This window comes from Rhinolophus sinicus, chromosome 15 (assembly GCF_057876585.1).
Source record: "Rhinolophus sinicus isolate RSI-liver-muscle chromosome 15, RSI-T2T, whole genome shotgun sequence".
Lineage (NCBI taxonomy): Eukaryota > Metazoa > Chordata > Mammalia > Chiroptera > Rhinolophidae > Rhinolophus > Rhinolophus sinicus.
The window spans coordinates 48,173,478-48,194,278 of NC_142515.1; the positions used below are offsets into that span (position 1 = coordinate 48,173,478).

Here is a 20,801-nt window from a genome sequence, read left to right on the forward strand (position 1 = left end):
AACAACTATATACTACTTATAAGAAATTCATTTCAAATTCAACAACATATGTAGGTTGAAAGTAAAAGAACAGAAAAAGTATACCATGCAAGCAATTTTAAAAAGTGGCTACATTAACCTCTGATAAAGTAGACTACAGAGCAAAGAAAATTATGAGACAAACATTACATAATGATATAAGGATCAATCCACCAGGAAGACACAAAAATCCTAAATGTATACACCAAACAACAGAACCCCAAAATACATGGGGGGAAAAAAACAAAAAAACTGATGAAGCTAAAAAGTGAAATAGACGAATCCACAGTTATAATTGAGGACTTCAATACCTTCCTTTCAGCAATTGACAAAACATATAGAATATCAACAGGATATAGTACTACCAATCAACAGGACTTAGCTAACATAAATAGAATACACCACCCAACACCACCAAAATGCCCCCTTTTTCTCTAAGCGTCTATGGAACACTCCCTTAGAACACATTTTGGGCCACAAAACAACCTTAACAACACAGAATGTATTGAAATCACAGTGTGTTTTCTGATCATAATGGAATCAAAGTAGAAATCACTAACAGGAAACATTAGGAAACTAAACACGTGGCTAAAATTGATCTGTAGGTTTAATGCAATGCCTATCAAAATCTCAGTAAAATTTTTTATAGTCATAGATAACAGACATAGGAAATTTTATTTTAAATTTAAATGAAAAGGCATAGGCCCTTGACTAGTTAAACAATTATAATAAAGTGAGAGGAAGTACTCTGTTAGGTAGGAAGGCTTACCATATCGCTACAGTAATCAAGGGAGTATGGTACTGTCGGAGGGACAGACACACAGATCTCTGGAACAGAGGACCCAGAAATAGACCCACACATGTATGCTCAACTGGTATTTAACAAAAGCACAAAACTAATTCAATGGAGGAAGAATAACCTTTCAACAAATGGTACTGGAGCAATTGGACATCTATAGGAAAAAAAAACTTGACCTAAACCTCACACCTTATACCAAAATCAGCTCAAAATGGATCATAGACTTAAATGTAAAATGTAAAACTGTAGAACTTTTAGAGAAAAACAGAAGAAATCCGTATCTCACAGGATGTAGGAACATACATAGGTGACTAACTTGTATAGAACACTATACGCGTACCATTCCAATGACTACAAGTAAAACTGGGAAATCTGAGTAAGATTGATGGATTGTATAAAAGCCAGTGTCCTGGGTGTGATATCATACTATAGTTTTACAAAATCTTACCTTTGGGGAAACTGGGCAAGGTATAGAGAGAATCTCTCTGTATTATTTCTTACAACTAACTGCATGTGAATCAACAATGATCTCAATAAAAATTTCAACTGAAAATAATCTGCATGCTTAACACATTACATGAGTAACATCTCTTTTACAAATGAGGGAACTGAAGTTGGGTGGTTGGTAACTGACAATTACAGAGCTAATAAGCAGATGGGCTAGGATTAAAAATTCAGGTGTGGATAGGCCCAAAGCCCAAGTTAATCACAAAGTTATTCTGGCTGATAACTCAGAATATAATGTAAATGATGTAAGGGTCCGATTAGGTGCTTAGAGAAGTAAAGAAAAGTAGCTATATAATTTCAAAAGGTAAGCAGGGGTGTGCTTTCTGCTAATATGATATAAATTAAAAATCTTTTGGGATGCTAGGAATTAAGAGCATAGTATCAAGACTACTGTAAAATAAGGGATTTCATTCTCATATTACTAAAAATAAATCAAGTTTTAGTGTAATAATTATAAAATTGAATTGTAAGATCATTGAAGGAAAACAAATACCAAATAGCACCCATGCCTGCTCGGTAATGTCTGGCTTCAGGTTAAAATAAAAATATCATAAGCCAAGTTTCAGCAAAATAATTTTATTTCCTAACACCTGGTAAACATATACATCTAATATGTACTTATCTTGCATATTTATTCACAAGTGACTTCCAAATTACAACAACTGCTTTGATATTTAAGCATGTACTGAAAGTTATCTTAGTTGAAATACGAAAAAACGCTTTCAGATGGATAACACACTGAATATATTAGATTGGTCACAGCAGAATTTGCTCTGTTAGATAAGTTCTATAAATTTAAAAGCTACTACTTTTGCATCTACTACGTCCAGATGAATAGGATGCAGCAATATCAGCTTGTACTCCAGAGAAATTCCCTTAGTTTTTCTGGTGATGGAACCACTTATCTACTATATTTAGAAAAAAGAAAAACAAATTAGAATACTTGTTAATAATCAAAATACACCCAACATATAACAAATAACATACTTGCTTTAATGTATCCTACCATGTATTACCTTAAAACAAACTTTCATACATGCAAATTTCACTGCAGCAAAAACAGGTAATTTATCATTGTTTTCTTTTGGGCTTCCGTAATCATATAGACATGCGATTCTCACAAGAACCTTACAGAGAATTCTAAATCTAAAGGGGGAAAAAACTGTTTCTAGGTGAAGCAGCCTGTGGCCAGACGGGGACCCAGCGCCCAAGCCGGCTTCAGTGTCCACAAGGCACTGGAACTTAGAGAACAGTGGGTCATGGTTTGGAAACTGCTGTGATGGGGGGTGTGGGGGGGTGACATTAAAGGTGGTATATACAGCCAACTTTCTTCCCACATATACTGTGGAACTCAAAAATGTATGGATATGGTATGTAAGATTTCTCTATAGATACAGATATAATTTCCCCACACATACATTGTTTAATGTAATTTTACTAGAATATTGATCTTACCATCTGTTGGTACTGTGCAAGCAGATTCACATGGTGGTGGTAACTAAAATAAAATGGTAAAATGTATTAGTCTAATCCCAGGGAAAAAAAGCTAAAAAAGTATACTGGCACAAAAATTAAAATGAATCTGAAGACAAGTGTTCCAATTCTTAGGTTCTAAAAATAATTTATAATTTATAGAAACAAGGTTTGCTTTACGGCTAAGAAATGCTAACAAATTTAAGCCTCTTGGCTTTTATTGACACAGAGGAGAATAAATAATAAAATGCTTTTTGAAATAAAGAAAAAACTAAGTTATGCATATACAATGATTTTATATGTACACATTACCATTTAATGTAGGCAGTGTTCTCATTGAAAAGCTATGATTGTTAACCAATAGCGTTTCCCTTTCAATTTTTCTTATTCAACTTTGTCAGGATTCATATATAAAGATAAATCTAAATGTATTGGCTTCATCGTTAAGTTGTTATATTTCCTTGTACTACCCCAATTACAAAGCAGTAAAAAGTCACACCTCGTTTTCTTTTGTTTTCCTTATTTAATATTGTAAATGAGAATTAAGAGGATCTAATTCAGTGTTTTGGTTAATCCAAATCAGATTCTTAAAAATAGTACAAAAACAAAATTATTTCTTAACAAATGGTTTACTACCTCACATGAAAGTCTTTTCTAGGATTATGAACCACCCCTGCAATGGTACCTGAAATTTGGTAACTTTCTCAAGGCCTTGCTATAACAAAGTCAAGTAAGTTCCCATTGGTTCTTTTGTGAAAACTGGCTTATGATAGGTACACAGGCACTTGAGTTAGTCAGTACATTCTGGAATCATTTTGACTGTTACAAATCCTGCTATTTTGTTATCTGTCCAGTTTAGAGTTTACCAGGACCCTCTTCAGATTTTACTCTTAAATGTCTACTTACATGTGTCCATGGTTTGTAATTTCAAGACCTCATATAGTAATAGGCATACTGGAGGTACTCAAATATTTGTTGAAAGAAATACCTCCCCTCCCATTTAGCCACCAGGTATGTTCTTTTTCAAGGAAACTGTTACATACAGCATTCACAATGGCTTTGGCCGCATCAGGGTCACACTTGAAGGGGCTCTCAGACACTGTGGTATTCATGCTATTAAATAAAACAAAAGTAATCATAAGTCACAAAAACGTCTCTCTTAAGAGTTAAAAAACAAGTTTAATATGGTAGGCCAGATGACATTCAAGTTTGGTTTACCTGAATCTCAAGTTTACTCAAATTGCAGGATACAAAATCAATATACAAAAATCTGTTGCATTTCTACACACTAATAACAAACTATCAGAAAGAGAAATTAAGAAAATAATCCCATTTACAACTGCATCAAAAAGAATAAAATACTTCAGAATACATTTAAGGATGTAAAAGATCTGTAGAGTGAAAATTGTTAAAACATTAATGAAAAAAAATTGAAGAAATTACAATATTTTCTAAATAATACATATATCATATATAAATATTCATTATAAAATAATACAATATCCACTAAAATAAATGGAAATATATTCCATGCTCATGAAATTGAAATAATTAATATTGTTAAAATGTCCATACTACCCAAAGCAATCTATAGATCAATGCAATACCTCCCAAAATTCCAATGACATTTTTCACAAAAATAAAACAAATCATTCTAAAATTTGTATGGAATCACAAAAGGCCCCCAAATATCTAAAGCAAACTTAAGAAAGAAGAACAAAGCTGGAGGTATCACACACTTTCTGATTTCAAACTATATTACAAAGTTACAGTAATCAGAACAGTATGGTAATTGAATAAAAACAGACATAGATCAATGGAACTGAATAAAGAGCCTAGAAACAAACCCATGCATACGAGTATATGGTCAATTAATTTATGTCAAAGAAGCCAAGAATGTACAATGAAGAAAGATGAAGAAAGGACAATCTCTTTAATAAACGGTGTTGGGAAAAATGGACAGCCACATGCAAAAGAATGAAACCGGACCATTATCTTATACCACACATATAAATTAACTCAAAATGGATTGAAGACTTGAATGTCAGACCTGAAACCATAAAACTCCTAGCAGAAAGCACAGGCAGTAAGCTCCTTGACATTAGTCTTGGTGATAAATTTTTGGATTTAACACCAAAAGCAAAGACAACAAAAACAAAAAGAAGTGGGACTACATCAGACAAAAAGACATCTGCACAGCAAAGGAAGCCATCAGCAAATGAAAAGGCAACCTATTGAATGAGAGAAAATATTTACAAATCATAATCTGATAAGGGGTTAATATGCAAAACATAAAGAACTCATACACTGAATAGCAAAACCAATGAAAAACAACCACAAACAATCTGATGAAAAAACAGGCAGAGGGCCTGAACAGACATTTTTCCAAAGACATGCAGATGGCCAACAAGTACATGGAAAGGTGCTCAAGATCACTAGACATCAGGGAAATGCAAATCAAAACCACACTGAGATTATTATTTCACACTGTTAGAATGACTGTCATTAAAAAGACAAGAGATAACAAGTGTTGGTGAGGATGTGGAGAAAAGGGAACCTTTGTGCCCTGTTGGTGGGAAATGCACACAACCACTATGGAAAGCAGTATGGAGATTCCTCAAAAAACTGAAAATAGAACTACCTACCATATGATCCAGAATTCCACTTCTGGATATTTACCCAATAAAAATGAAAACACTAATTCAGAAATATATATGCACCCCATGTTCATTGCAGCATTATTTATAGTAGCCAAGACATGAAACAACCTAAACGTCCATCAACAAATGGATGACGATAATGTGGTATATATACAACGGAATATCCTTCAGCCATAAAAAAATAAATCTTGCCATTTATGACAACATGGATAGACCTTGAGGGTATCATATTAAGTAAATCAGACAGAAAAAGATAAATACCATATGATCTCACTTATACAGTTGACCCTTGAATAATGTGGGACTTAGGGGCGCAGACCTCCCACACAGTTAAAAATCTACATACAACTTTTGACTCCTCAAAAACTTAATAATAAACTACTGTTAACCAGAAGTCCCACTGATAACATCAAGTTGATTAACACATATTTTGTATGTGACACGTATTATACGTTGTATTCTTACAATAAAGCTGGAGAAAAAAATGACATTAAGAAAATCATTAGGAAGAGAAAATACATTTACAGCACGATATTTATTTATTGAAAAATATCTGCATGTAAGTGGACCCATGCAGTTCAAACCCTTGTTGTTCAAGGATCAGCTACACACATATACTCATTTTGTAAATGGTTACCTTGCCGAATTCTTTATTTTTTTCTAAGGTTTCCTGAATATACAATCATATTATCTGCCCCAATTTACTCCCCCTTTCCAATATTCCTGCATCAAGACACATCATTTCTCCTCTTTACTTCCTTGACTAGTATTTCCAGAACATCATTAGTTAAGTGCTGATAGTGGACATTCTCTTACAAATCTTTAATTACCTAAGAGGAAGTATATTGTCCTGAACCTGGATATGAGTCCTAACTCTGGACCACTTCTTGTGGGATGACTTTGGGTAAGTTCATTCTCCCTGTATCTGTTACATGCTTGGCAAACATTCACTGCTCAATTAAATCAGCTTTTATTATTAGTGGCAGGAAACTTTGTGTGTACTGTAGATACTGGTTTAGGCTGATGCACCTTATGTGGTGACATCAGAGAACACCAACCCTTGCACTCAACTGTATTTTTCCCATTGCATTCTGAGCACCCGGATGCTAAGCCGCCTTTCCCAATTACCCTCCCAACGCGCGCTCACTGTCCCTCGTGTAGTTTTAGTTTGTACTTGTTCAGAGACTATCTTAGTACTGTCCCGTTGTTTCTATATCTACCTTCCCACTCTCTTGAGCACTCACTGACAAAGCAGGTTCTCTTTTTTCTAAGTGAAAGTTAACGGTAGAGTGTTGTGGTTATTAAACTCTGTGGAGCAAGCTGGTCAGCTTTGTGTGTTAAACATGCAGAGAACAGTCAACGCTTACCAACTGATTCCTTTTCCATCAGTTTTCTTCGTCACTAATGCTCTCCAATGGTCATGAGTGCTTTTAATAATGTCAATTGCAAAATCCTGTAATTTGAAGATATATGAATTACAATGATAGAAAAGTATTCTTAGTATCAACATTGCCCAAAAGCTTGATACTTTTGTCTCTTTTGAATCATTTCCTTGTGTCAAAAACAGAAGAAAACATTTAAATGAATGAGTCAACATGAAAACTGTCATGTCTTCAGACATTTTTTTTAATAATCACATAGTTTTTAAATGGTAATCACAAGTTAAATTGTAAGTCTCAATAGGAACAAACCTAAAGCTACAGTTCTGAATGACACGTTACCTTATTTTTAAATTCAGCATTGAAAGCAAACTGGTTCTCTGGTTTTCCATCAGGAACCTTGTACCTTCTAAACCAGTCCACAGTAGCTTCTAGATAGCCAGGTTTCAGCCGCTTGACATCGTTAATATCTTAGAAGAGAACAAGCAGATTGCAAGATGCATATGGAATTATTTATACGATAAAAATATCAAAATATCAAGTACGTATTTACTTTGAGGGAGCTATGGGATGGTTATAATAAAAATTCAAGATAATGTTAGAGCTGACCACCTTGTTGAGAAGAGAACATATACACCCATTGAAAGGAAATCGTTTAGTGTCTAGCTCTGATGTTGAGTAGTAAGAGAACAACCGTTACAATAGTAACTTCTTTAGATAACAGGAGAGAGAAATGACTGGGGGCTACATAACAAAGAAGAGTTTGGCAAGTGTGGATAACTTCCATGAGAAGGATAGATGATACTAAAAACGACAGGCTGAGGTTCCACTCAGCTCATACCCCAATTACATACCCAAAGACAAGAAAAGTGGATTATACTGTTATCTACTGATGGGTTACATATTAAATGCGACTAGATGTTTCCAACTCTACAGTATAGGCATTCTTATCACAATGCATTTGTTCTGGCCAACAGAAAAGTGTCCTGTTTAAAAAAACTTTTTAAAGTTTCTGTACAACCACCAATAATGGCTAGCCTCAACGTCAACAAACTCACCTGTAAATGACCAAGCTGCCTGCTCAATGCAAGCAAATAGAAGATACAAGTGCTAAAAATATCAATCAAGAAAAGTATTTGGGAAAGGAGGAATACATTCAACAACAGAAGCTTATTAAAATAACTTTGCTTAAGTCCAGTTCATAATATACATAGTTAAAGAATATCATGCATTTTGTTATTATAGTACCATTAAAAATATGGAAAGTTTACAAAGTGAACTGGGAAATGTTTGAACACTGATACATTTTAAAGAACTTATAATTCACATAAAATGTGTCACTTAATACAGAAATAATTTGAAAATCCAGAAATCTGAAATACAAATGTCGGGTGTTTGCCAACAAATTTTCCAACCAATTCTCCCATTCTTCAGGTACTAGTTGGGTGTCCAACAATTCCATTCAATAATGACACTACCTACTGGAATTAGCGTCAGATCCCACAAGTTAAAGGGCTCAGTCCCCAAGGCTTACCCCACTTGAAGCAGAGTCCAGGCCACCCACACTTCTGACCGACCTCTATAAATGAGGATTTTCTACAACTCTCTCCACAGGTTTGATCATTTGCTAGAATTGAAGCAGGGCCTGGCTGGGACACCCATGGTAGCCTCACCGCGTCCCAGCCTCACCTTTCCTTGCCCTAAAACTTAGTAATAGATGATTCCCCTGCAGCTTGAGCTCAAAATGTTCCTTGTCCCAGTTCCGTTTTAGAGAATTACCCTGAAACTTATAATTAAAGACCCCCATGCTTACTGATCACAATCTCTACGGCCTAGCGTTCTTTCCAGGTCACTGTCATCACTGCTCCTGGGTTGATGAGCATGTTGGAGCCACATGGCCTGAGGGAAGACTCCATGCACACCCCTGGAACATCCTGTAGCCTATGGAGGAATCCCAGATTTTCCCTTAAATATCCCAGGCTGGTCTGAGAATATTAAGACGGTTTTTGGAGGTGTTAACTCGCTGCCTTCTCAGAACACCGAGGCTCTGATAATAAACGCTTATTCTATGACCCAACTCCTGTGTCGGTCTATTGGCTGAAGCGGCGCAGGCAGCACGAGCCCCGGACTCATTTGGCCTCAGGTTTCAGAATGATTCACAGAATTCAGGGAACCACTTTATTTATGTTTACTGGTTTATTATAAAGGATACAATTCAGGAACAGCCAAATGGATGAGGTGCCTAGGACAAGATATGGAGGGAGGCAGGGCATGGAGTTTCCACGCCCTCTCAGGGTGGCCATGCCATCCTCCCAGCACACTGAAGTTTTCACCAACTCAGAAGTGATCCAAATATCATTATTCCAGAGTGCTTTATAGAGCTCGATAGCTAGGCTCCCACCCTGGTCCCAGAGGTTGGCGGGTGGGATTGAAAGTTCCCACCCTCTAATCACTTGGTCTTTCCGCTGCTGACCAGTCAGTCTCCAGCTGGCTATGCCCCCCCTCCCAAGTCACCTTATTAGTGTAAACTCAGGTGTGATGAAAGGGGCTCATCATGAATAACAAAAGACACTCATCACTCAGGAAATTCCAAGGGTGTTTTTTTTTTTTTTTTTTCCCAGAACTGGAGACAAAGATCAAATATATTTTTGTATTATACCACAGCATGGAAAAACTCTGAGAGCTGATTAACTGTCTGACTGTGAAGCACACATTGAAATGTAAGCTGCATCCAGACTGAGGAACCCTGACATCAGACCCAGAAAAAAAAGGAGAAAAGCACCCTGTCAATATTTTTCCCTTATGTTGTCCGTTAAGTACAGAGACAAAGCCAGTGGTCTGCAGAGCTACCAAAACTTCCTCCTGAGGCCACGTCGGGCTCCTGCCACAGGCAGCACGGATTCTGTGTGGCTCCTTCTTGGGTTCAGTTTCTAACCAGCCAGGCAGTGCTGTATCCCACAACCACGCATGAGATGCTCGCTTTCACTGATTCCCACAACTCACACGGGAGGGGATATGGCTGTCACGGGGAGCGACATGCCAGCCTGGTTGCTTTAGTGGGGAGGGGTCCTCTCCTATGGCTCTGTGTGTGTTCTTCTGAAGCTGTGGCTAGTCAAGAGTACTCTCTATCTAGAAACTCTGATAAACTCTCCAGATAATAACTGATGACAGACGGACACCGCCTTAGGTTGACACTTTGGGAAAACCGAAACCACCTGCACTATGGGACCAGCCACCCAGGGAAGTTTCAGGGTTCTAATAACCTTTACTGCAGGACAATGGCGCCCTGGCGGAATAGTGCTGACATAATGACAGGCGTGGCTTCACTAACAGTGGCCACAGCAGGCCTTTTAGCACGTGTGCTCTTGTGTAAGTAGCACACGCGAAAATGGACACACGATCAACAGAATCACAGTTGTACCACCAAGGGATGAATGCATTCTCACTGCACTAAATTTAAACAATATAGAAGCACCTGAAACAAAAAGTCTCCCTTTACCCTTCTTCCCATTGCACTATTAAAGGATTAGTGTTCTTCTAGTTCTTTAAAAATGAGTTTATGTACATATGCAAATATACACATATTTAAACATATATGAGATCATATGCTGTAAGGCAAAAAAACAGCAGAAAGGAATAATACCATCCTGCCTTAGTGGTCTTTCCACATCTGTACACGCAGGCTTTCCTCATCCTTTGTCATGGCCACACAGAATTCCACTGCCTGGACAGACCATAATTATCTAACCATCTAACCAGTGATGGATATTTTAGCTCTTTCCAGGTTTTCGTTGCAATGAATATCCTTGTAATGCACCTTTGTATATACGTATTTATGAGGAATAAATTGCATGAAATAGCTATTTAGAAGTAGAATTTCTGGCTCAAAGTGATACTAATCAAAATACCAATTTTCCATAAATGTTCTAAAAACCAGTATTATTTGGGATTTTGAAAAATATTCCTTGTATAGAAGGTGAAAGTGGCAGTTTATCCTCCCTCATGTGGTGCTTTTTACTTGCAAAGCTTTTCACCTCCGGTCTCTCATTTCATTGCCTTCCTTCCCCTCCCCCTCACCAGCAAAATCATGGTATTTACAGATAATTATGCACTTAACAAAAGTTAATTTATGGGCCAAAGAATCTGCATCTCAGCCCCTGGTCCAATGCTCTTTCCAGTAAGAAGACAAATCTTTCTTATTAATCTTAACAAGACAAATCTTAACAAACAAAAAAAACCCTTTCTTGGCACAACATGGTAACAACAGAATAACAGGTCTTTGACAGCTCCTAGCTTACACACCGTGACTAAGAAAACACAGTGCGTAGGAGAAAGAATGGACCACTGCCAGGACACCTGAAATCAGGTACAAACTACCACTAGATGGCTGTAGACTGATTGCTATAATCTCATTAAACATCTACAACCATCAGCGCTCTTGTGAGCAGTGTAAAGACGTTGACTTTTGCATAAGAACTCAAATTTTAATTTGGTCCCCAGAATCAACTGCCTTACTTAGACCTAAGAACCCAACAGGTAAGTTACAACCTAATAGGCAAACCACAGTGCTGTCCTCAGCAGCATGGTCCTGAGGCTGCCGCCTTTAAAACAGCACAGAAATCCTGTGATTTCCTGGAGGAACACCCACGTCTTTGACATGTACACCTTATTAATGAGTCTGATAACACTGAAGGTGAAGTCTCGGGAGTAAATGTGGCCCCACAGCTCGTCAAGGTCCTCCAGTCACTCTGCACTGGCTGAGTCTTCGGAGTCTACAAAGCCTCTTTGTTTTCTAATCATGGGTAAGAAGCTGCAGCAGGAAACACAGGATTCACTGGCAAGTGCATCTGAAGACTTCCGTCACCAGCCGAAGATGTTCCGCCTTCAGAGTAACTGGGCAGAGCATTCCGAAGGCATTAGCAACAAGGATTAACATGGTTCATGTCTCCTTGTAGAATCCCAACAAGAAAACAGAGCTGGGATACACAGATGAAGTCTCTGCTTCTGATTGCTCAAGCTGTAGGTAAGGAGGAGCTGTAGCTGAAGGGGGCCCTGAGGGAGGGGGGGCATCCTTGAAGTGGGTGGGAACACACCTAACGCATTCAGAGTTCATCCAGGAATTAAATGTGCTTGCAGATTCATAGAAGCAATATCACTTTCATAAGAATCCCTGATTTTCTTCCTGATCTCTTCCTCAAGCTTTGGCACATGTTTCAACATTGTTTCTAACTGTACTGGCGCAGGGTCAATTCCTGCAAAGGACATATTGTGATTGTAGTGCCTGTTGTCTTGCTCAATATATTTTTTCCTAAGGTTTCTTCCTTCCTTATCAATAAGATGGCCTACAAAGTTAGGGACTAAAACGCTCAAGGGAATCTCTTCTGTGAATTTCTTATCTTGAGCTTTCCTCTGCATGATCTCCAGAACAGATTGACAAGCCGCAGAGGTGCCTTCAGGGGTACAGAGAATAGTAATTGACTTCTCAGCAGCACCTTCATTCTCTTGACGATGGACCTCGATTTTAGATTGGTGATATTCCGAATGGTGACACCTTCTTTTCCTACAGTGGCTCCTGAGTGGGGCGAGAGCCCGCAGGCATTGAGGCAAGTCACACAGTTTCTGTGTGGACACTGAGCCTGGAGACCCCTGCCTCGATGAGCCCCTCTGCCCGAACCCATGGAGACCTCGGGGCTGCTGCGAGGGGTTCTGCTGGACAGCCATCTCATCTGGGATGTGGGCCATTTTTAACGTGAAGTTGTCCAACTGGAATCCATTCAGTTTGTCTAAAGGTTATCTAGCTTGGTCCTCACTGGATTAGGTTGCATTTACAACTATAGTTTCCGAGGCAGTGTTCAGTTGCTCACAGCTTGCCACCTCTCCACACCTCTCCACACTACCCAGCACCTCAGCGTGAAGCCAGTCTTCATGCGCTGTGCCTTTGCTGTTTGGCGCAGAACGTACAACACTACCACAAACAGTCGGTGCAACCCTTTCTTCACTCGGGACACAGGGGCCTCCATCGCTGTGAAATACTGCTACAATCTTCCTCAACGGAAGGGCAGCTTAATGCAGACAAGCGACATTCCTTCCACAGCCCCTCGAGACTCTGGTCATCAGCAGCGAGGCTTGGTCTGAACCACACACAACAATGGCCCTTCCTGAAAGGGTCCCCGCCCAGCTCAGCTCCCACTCAGAGCTGGGCCAACCTGCCAAGCATCAAATCGCTTCCTAGGCCTGCTCCCCTGTTTAGTCTCTGGAAGCCCTAGAACAGGTTTAGATTTACAGGAAAGCTGTGAAGATATTACAGCGTTCCCAGATACCCACCCTGCACATAGTTTCCCCTATTATTACTATCTTATATAATATAAAGACATTTGGCACAATTAATTAACCAATAGTGATACATTAACTCAAGTCTGTTTTTTCTATAATGCAGATCCCACCCACCCAGGACACTGCACTTTTTTTGGTCATCATGTCTCCTCAGGCTCCTCTTGGCTATGACAGTTTCTCAAACTTGTTTTGACGACCTTGATTGTTTTGAGGGGTCCTGATCAAGCGTTTTGTAAGATGTCCCTCTATTGGGACTTGTCTCATCTTTTTCTCAAGACTAGACGAGGATAATGGGTTTGGGGGAGGACGACCACAGAGGTAAAATGCCATTCAAAGCACGTCAAGAGGGCTTTCTCTCCAGCTGACTCATCGCGCTTGACGTCCACCTTGATAACCTGGCCTAGGTAGTGTTTGTAAGGTTTCTCAGCTGTCAAGTTACCCTTTCCAGCCCTTTCCATACAGGACTCTTCTCAAAGAGGTCACTCTGCACAGCCTGTACTTCAGGAACGGGGAGTATGTTCCATCTCCTTGAGGGTGAAAGTATTTACATAAATTACTTGGAATTCTTCTGCGTGGGAGATTTGTCTATTCTTCTCTCATTTGCTTATTTATTCAATCATTTATTTAAATCAGAATGGACTCTTGGCTATTTATTTCATACTTTGGGTTATAATCCAATACTACTTTCTTCTGTTGCTCACATTGTGTCAGCTCGGCCACCGGAAGTGCATTCAGTTTGTGTGTTCCCCTGACATACCCCCATCATGTTTTTAAAGCACGTCTTTACTTTTTGGCACTACAAATGCTCCAGGCTTACTTTATATATTCCCTGCCCCAGCCCTAGAATCAGCTATTTCTCCAAAGAGCCTTGGTTCCTTTTATTGAGGACTGGTATTAGAAACCGAGGTCTGAGGGCTAGGTATGCTCATTGCTTCCAAAAGGCTCTTTAGGGCCCTCTCAGCTAATAGAGCAAAGAAATAGAAGTGTGTATCCTAACCCCAGTATATACACACATCTAAAAATATATCTCTATGTATCTACTTGTATCTCTATTAAGTCAAACTGCTCTTACTGATGTCTCCAACTCTAATCCATTGCCACATGACATGGATCATTCTAGCTCCCTCCCTTGTTTATCTGTAACTTCCCACTCCAACAGTGAGAAGAAACCTAGTTCTCACCACCATCTACCATCTATTCACTTAATTACTCAAACTCAGTATATATATACAGTGGTTTCAGAATTGTTAACCTGTACTCCACTGAGAAACAACTTTACCAAGTTCCAGAGTCTCATTGGCCCAACATCTCGGTGTTGCAGGGCTATGTCCTTTCTGAAAGCTCTAGAGGACAATGTCTCCTTGCCCTTTCCTGCTTTTACAGGCCACCCACATTCTTTGCATGTGCTCCCACCATCCGACATCTTTAGAGCCAGCAATGTTGCCTCTCTCTGATCCTGCTTCTGCCATCACATCTGACCATAGCTGGGAAAGGTTCTCCGCTTTCAAGGACTCATGTGATTCGATGGGGCCTACCTAGATAACATAGGATACTCTTCCCATCTCAAGGTCCTAATCTTAATCTGAAAGTCCATCTGCCACACAGGTAAAATACTCAGGTTCTGGGGATTAGGAGCTGGACCTCTTTGGAAGGGGCGGGGGGTGATGGGGGAGTATTATTTTGACACTATAATTTTATGGGTTTTGACAAATGCATAGCATCATCTTTCCACCATGACAGTGTCATACAGAACAGTTTCACCCAAAGATGTTTACATCCTAATTTCAAGAACCTGTGAATATGTTATATTATTACATGGCAAGGGGGAATGAAGCTTGCAAATGATTATTAAATTTGATAATCAGCTGATTTTAAAATTTGCAGTTTATCCTGGATTATCTGGGTGGGCCCAATGTAATCACAAAGGTCCTTATAAAGTGGAAGAGGGAGGCAGAAAAGTCAGAGTCAGAGATGTGACAACGACTTGACTTGCCATTGCTGGCTTTGAAGACTGACAGGCGACATGAACCAAAGCATGTGGGCAGCCTTTAGAAGCTGGAAAAGGATTTTCCCTTAGAGCCTCTAGGCCAGGGGTGTCCAAACTTTTTTCAACGTTTTTCACCAAGGGCCATATGCGGTAAAATACACAAACAGCCGGGCCACTCACTCGAGGTGAAGTACGTATTGCCTCACCTGGTTTATTTAAGTAAACTAAACATATTTTTGGAATTTGCTGTGGGCTAATTAAAAATGGATCGCAGGCCGCAGTTGGCCCACGGGACGCAGTTTGGACACCCCTGCTCTAGAGGGAATACAATGTTGCTGACACCTTGAATTTAGCCCAGTGAGACCCATTTCAGACAGGCAAGAGAAAACTAATACAATAACTAAGTAAGTGGATTAGATCATTAACTAGAGGCAAGGGTAATATTAAAATAGTCGAGATAAATTAAATATAGAGTTATAAACATATTTTTTTCAAAGAGGACTTCAGACAATCAACTTATCTCACTAACCTATACATTTAGAGTCAATTGCTTTTCAACAATTGTGCCAAGACAATTCACTGGGGGAAAGAACAGTCTTTTCAACAAGTAGTTCTGAGACAACAGGATATCTACATGCAAAAGAATGATACTGGACTACTACTTCATACCATGTATAAAAATTAACTCAAAATAGATCAAAGACTTAAATGTAAGGGTTAAACTTATAAAACTTTTAAAAGGAAACATAAATGTAAATATTTGTGACCTTGGATTAAGCAGTGGTTTCTTACATATGACACCAAAAAGCAACAAAAAATTTTTAATAAATAAGACTACATCAAAATGAAAAACGTGAGTGCTTCAAAGGACACCATTAAAAAAATGAAAGGACAATCCACAAAATGGGAGAAAATACAGACAAACCGTATTATCTAATAAAGGTATAAAGAACTCTTAGAAAACAACAACAAAAAGATATACCCACTAAAATGGCTATAATAAAAAAGATTAAAAATAAGTGTTGGCAAGGAAGTAGAAAAATTGGAACCTTTATGCACTGCTGGCAGGGCTACAGAATGATGCAACTGGCTTAGGGAAAAAGTTTTTTGTTTTGTTTTTTTTGACAACAGTAAATTTTAAGAGATTTACTAAAGCATCTTATCACAAAGATGGAAACACATACAAATTAGAAACATGCAACCACCATCTTCTACAGTCCAATTAAAATGTTATATATTTTCCCCGTTTTCACAGCTCAACACTTCAGGTCTTGTAACCAACTCCTCCAAAGCTTAAAGGTAAGTTAATATATGACTCAGCAACTCAACTCCTAGGTTTATACTCACAAGAGGATTAAAAGCATGTTGTCTACACAAAAACTTGTACAGGAACGTTCATAGCAGCAGCATAATTCCTAATAGCCAAAAACAACCCAAATGTCAACAGATAAATGGATAAACAAACTATGGTACATATCCATACCATGGAGACAGTGGTGTAGTATTCAGCCATACAAAGGAGTACTAATACATGCTACAACATGAATGAGCCTAAAAAACATCAGGCTAAGTAAGCAACCAGACACAAAAAGCCCCATATTTTATGATTCCACACGTGTGAAATATCCAGAATAGGAAACGCCATAGAGACAAAAAGCAGGTTCATGGTTGTCAGGGCCTGGGAGGAGAAAGGAACAGGGAGTGACTGCTTAAAGGTACACAGTTTCCTTTTGGGGTGATGAAAATTTTCTGGAACTAGAGTGACTGCTTAAAGGTACACAGTTTCCTTTTGGGGTGATGAAAATTTTCTGGAACTAGAGTGACTGCTTAAAGGTACACAGTTTCCTTTTGGGGTGATGAAAATTTTCTGGAACTACAGTGACTGCTTAAAGGTACACAGTTTCCTTTTGGGGTGATGAAAATTTTCTGGAACTAGAGTGACTGCTTAAAGGTACACAGTTTCCTTTTGGGGTGATGAAAGAACAGGTCAATCCACAGAGACAGACAATAGGGTAATGGCTGCCAGGAACTGAGAGATGTGGGAATATGGCGTGATGGCTAATGGGTACAGGGTTTCCTCTTGGAGTGGTGAAAATGTTCTGGAATTAATAGTGGTGACGTTTACACAATCTAGTGACTATATTAAAAACCACAGAATTATACAACTTAAAATGGTGACTTTTATGGTATGTGGGTTATATCTCAATTAAAATAAATAAATAGAGCAACTGAGTGCAAGTATGTAGGGAAGGAAAGGAGAAAACAGTAAACACAAATGATCAGATTTTTTCTTTCCTGGAATGAAAGAGAACATTTACTTAGTTAATTACAGAAGTTCAGTGTCAGAAATAACAATGCTTTGTCAAACGTTTTGCTCCTCCATTCTTTAACAGCTTAAAGGCATGAGCTTACAATTCAGGTTAATGGAGCATTAGATTTAGTTGCAAAGACCTCAGACTCTTCAGATTGTCTTACCATTGTAATTGGCTGCGTCAGGATCATCCACATTAATGGCAATGACTTTCCAGTCGGTTTCCCCTTCATCGATCATAGCCAGGATGCCCAGAACTTTCACCCGGATTATCTCACCTCTTGCACATACCTGAAAGTCAATAACCACGGTCAGGACAACACTACAGCACAAAACTTTGGAAGAAAAGCTTTACTTGGTAGATAATAGGAAATAAAGAAGAAGACAAGTTTCTGCAAGTTTACCTTAAGATTGTTCCTGTAAGCCATTTTTTTTTTATTTTTTTTATTAAGATTTTATTGGGGAAGGGGAACAGGACTTTATTGGGGAACAATGGTCAAATTGTTGCCCTTTCAATCTTAGTTGTGGGGGGTTCTGTTCAGCTTCAAGTTGTTGTTCTTTCAGTCTTAGTTGTGGAGGGCGCAGCTCAGCTCCAGGTCCAGTTGCCGTTGCTAGTTGCAGGGGGCACAGCCCACCATCCCTTGCGGGAGTCGAACCGGCAACCATGTGGTTGAGAGGACAGGCTCCAACCAACTGAGCCATCCGGGAGCTCAGCGGCAGCTCAGCTCAAGGTGCCGTGTTCAATTTTAGTTGCAGGGGGCGCTGCCCACCATCCCTTGCGGGAGTCGAGGAATTGAACTGGCAACCTTGTGGTTGAGAGCCCGCGCTCCAACCAACTGAGCCATCCGGGAGGCAGCTCAGCTCAAGGTGCCGTGTTCAATCTTAGTTGCAGGGGGCAGAGCCCACCATCCCTTGCGGGACTCCAGGAGTTGAACTGGCAACCTTGTGGTTGAGAGCCCACTAGCCCATGTGGGAATCGAACCGGCAGCCTTCGGAGTTAGGAGCACGGAGCTCTAACCGCCTGAGCCACCGGGCCGGCCCCTGTAAGCCATTTTTAAAAAGCTAAATAAGTTAGTGCCTATCAGTCTTATAGAAGTTGAAAATCGGTACCCTTATTACTTATAGGTCTTAAGAAAATCAGTAACATGGTTCAGGGTAATTTTTTTTTAACTTCCTTTAACTGTGCCAAAGAATAAACCCTCCATAATTTGTTTCAAATACATATTTCAATGTGCTTTCTTTACCTTTTATTTTACAGAAGCCAGTGAGTTAGACAAGTCATACACTATGACTGAACTTCATGACTTAAGAAACTGAATGACGACTTTCTTTTCAGTTGTTTACTATTTCCCTGAGCCTGAGAAAGATTACAAAGAAATACAACTATAGTCAGAATCTTAGAGCAACGTTTCTTGAGAGAGGAATCCCTACCATAAACCTCCAGCTCGTGAGATGATTTGGCTTGGCTCAATTCACTGATCACTCCAAACTATTAGGCAAGGTCTGCCTTGTACTGAGATGAAATTTGCCTCCTAGTACCTCTTACCTATTGACCAGTTAGTCACCTGCCTTCTAAACCAATGCAGAACATGTCCACTTCTTCCACATATATGTATAGTCCTGTATACATAAATGCACATTTTTTTTCTAGGCTAAGTTTAAATATACAAATTATACAAATGTTTAGAACAAAATGGAATCACTCACCGTGACATCATTACTCACAATGTTTTTTAAAGTATGAACTTTGTATATTTCATTAATATCACCTGAATACTAACGAAAAACACTTCAGATGCTATTACCTTGCTTCCAATTTCACACACATCAATTGGGTCATTGTCACCACAACAGCCAGTGTGTTTGTCATCATGTCCTGGGTCTTCCCAAGTCTAAAAGAAAAAAGAAAAAGGCTTAGAGCATTGCTGTACAATCTAGTGACAGAGTGGATCATGCTGACATTAAAAGATAACAGCCCATGAGTCTTTCTGCAAAAATATTAATCTTCAGCTATTTTTTCTCATTTGAAATTCTTTATTCCCATCTCAGAATCTTAATTACACACAATAGTTTTAATTAATTCCCGGGGCTCCTATTATGCATCGAAGGCTAAACTAAATTTAAGCTTTAAAATGGATGATGATCCCATTTAAAACAAACAAACAAAACCAACCACCTAATAACTGAGGCAAATGCAAACACAGATATAGACTCAAATCTTTACTTTGAAAATATATTAAAAGAAAACTGCTTTGAGGAATTCTTTGTACTTACTATATTCGACTAACTAGATTTTCTTTAAAATAAATTTCCAAAGCAGAAGCAGGTAGGCAGTGATACTAAAACAGAAACTATGTGTTCTGATGGTAAAAGTATCGTCACTGACCAGGAGCCAAGATTGAAAAGTTCAATCAGGATTTTCTGAAGCTTTAAATTGCTGGCTTTCTTTCCTGCTCAATTGCAAAAGAGAGCCCATGCAGAGCATCTCACAAAAGAACAGATGGTCTATATTTGCCAAGAAGTCAAGTTTAAAATGTAGCTGTTGTTTTGGTTCTTTTCTCCCCCAATCCAGAACACATTGCTTGGATTTATTTGCCTACTCAGCTGGAATAAAGGCAAAATATAAAAGGTTGATAAAGAAAGACCGGATCCACCAAAGCCAAATCCAACCTACAGAAGAATTTCAGCAATGTTTTCCCAGCAGGATGATATTTCAAGGCTAAAGACTAAATCAACGGAGGTACAAGGTGAAGTGCTATAATTAAGGCAAATGAACGACTTTGTAATTACCTAACAAGCTAGATGAATTTGACCTGTGCTTTTGTAACTTATCTATTGTTTCACAATAGATTCCACTTAATAGACTTAATGGTTAATAAAAACAAACCACTTATCAACAGGAAAAAAATAAATTGAATATTTTGTATAAAAATCATAAGTGCCACAGCATTAGCCTAACCAAATCAGAATTAAATCCATCATTTACTCATAATAGACATGATTCTAGTGATTCTTCGTTCAAACGTTATGTAAGGACCTACTACACACTTGGCATTGTGCTGGGGATTAACTGGTAAACAATGCAGATACCCACCCCTCCTGGAAGGGCTGACTGTTAAGGAAAATAGAATCCCATTCTTACTTTACCATGGAGAGCTTGGCTTAAGGAAGGAATCAGGACTCTAAACATAAAGGTCAACAGTTGTGAAAACTAGATGCTTTATTCCTCACAATAGCCATATGAACTAATATCTCAGGGGGAAATATTCATGTCTTGGGGAGGAAGAAACAGATGTAAATTAGGTAATTTAGGAAGTGGCAGCCTTGGGATTTG

General features: G+C 38.8%; 1 protein-coding gene and 1 pseudogene across 4 annotated transcripts in view; both read right to left on the minus strand.

Annotated features, from left to right (window-relative positions):
- Positions 1 to 1,884: 1,884 nt before the first annotated feature.
- PPA1 (inorganic pyrophosphatase 1) overlaps positions 1,885 to 20,801 on the minus strand; it is a 33,655-nt gene continuing 14,738 nt past the window's right edge. For 2 of the 4 annotated variants that reach the window (XM_088792048.1, XM_074339539.2), the window contains exons 5-9: positions 19,273 to 19,359; positions 17,632 to 17,758; positions 7,179 to 7,306; positions 6,825 to 6,910; positions 2,829 to 3,910 (exon numbers count right to left, since the gene is read on the minus strand). In XM_088792048.1, the coding sequence (XP_088648174.1) occupies positions 3,733 to 3,910; positions 6,825 to 6,910; positions 7,179 to 7,306; positions 17,632 to 17,758; positions 19,273 to 19,359 (606 nt within the window). In that variant the 3' untranslated portion in view covers positions 2,829 to 3,732. The other 2 variants (XM_074339538.2, XM_019712457.3) reach the window with 2 other exon arrangements.
- LOC109434946 (insulin-like growth factor 2 mRNA-binding protein 3 pseudogene) lies at positions 7,313 to 14,592 on the minus strand (annotated as a pseudogene).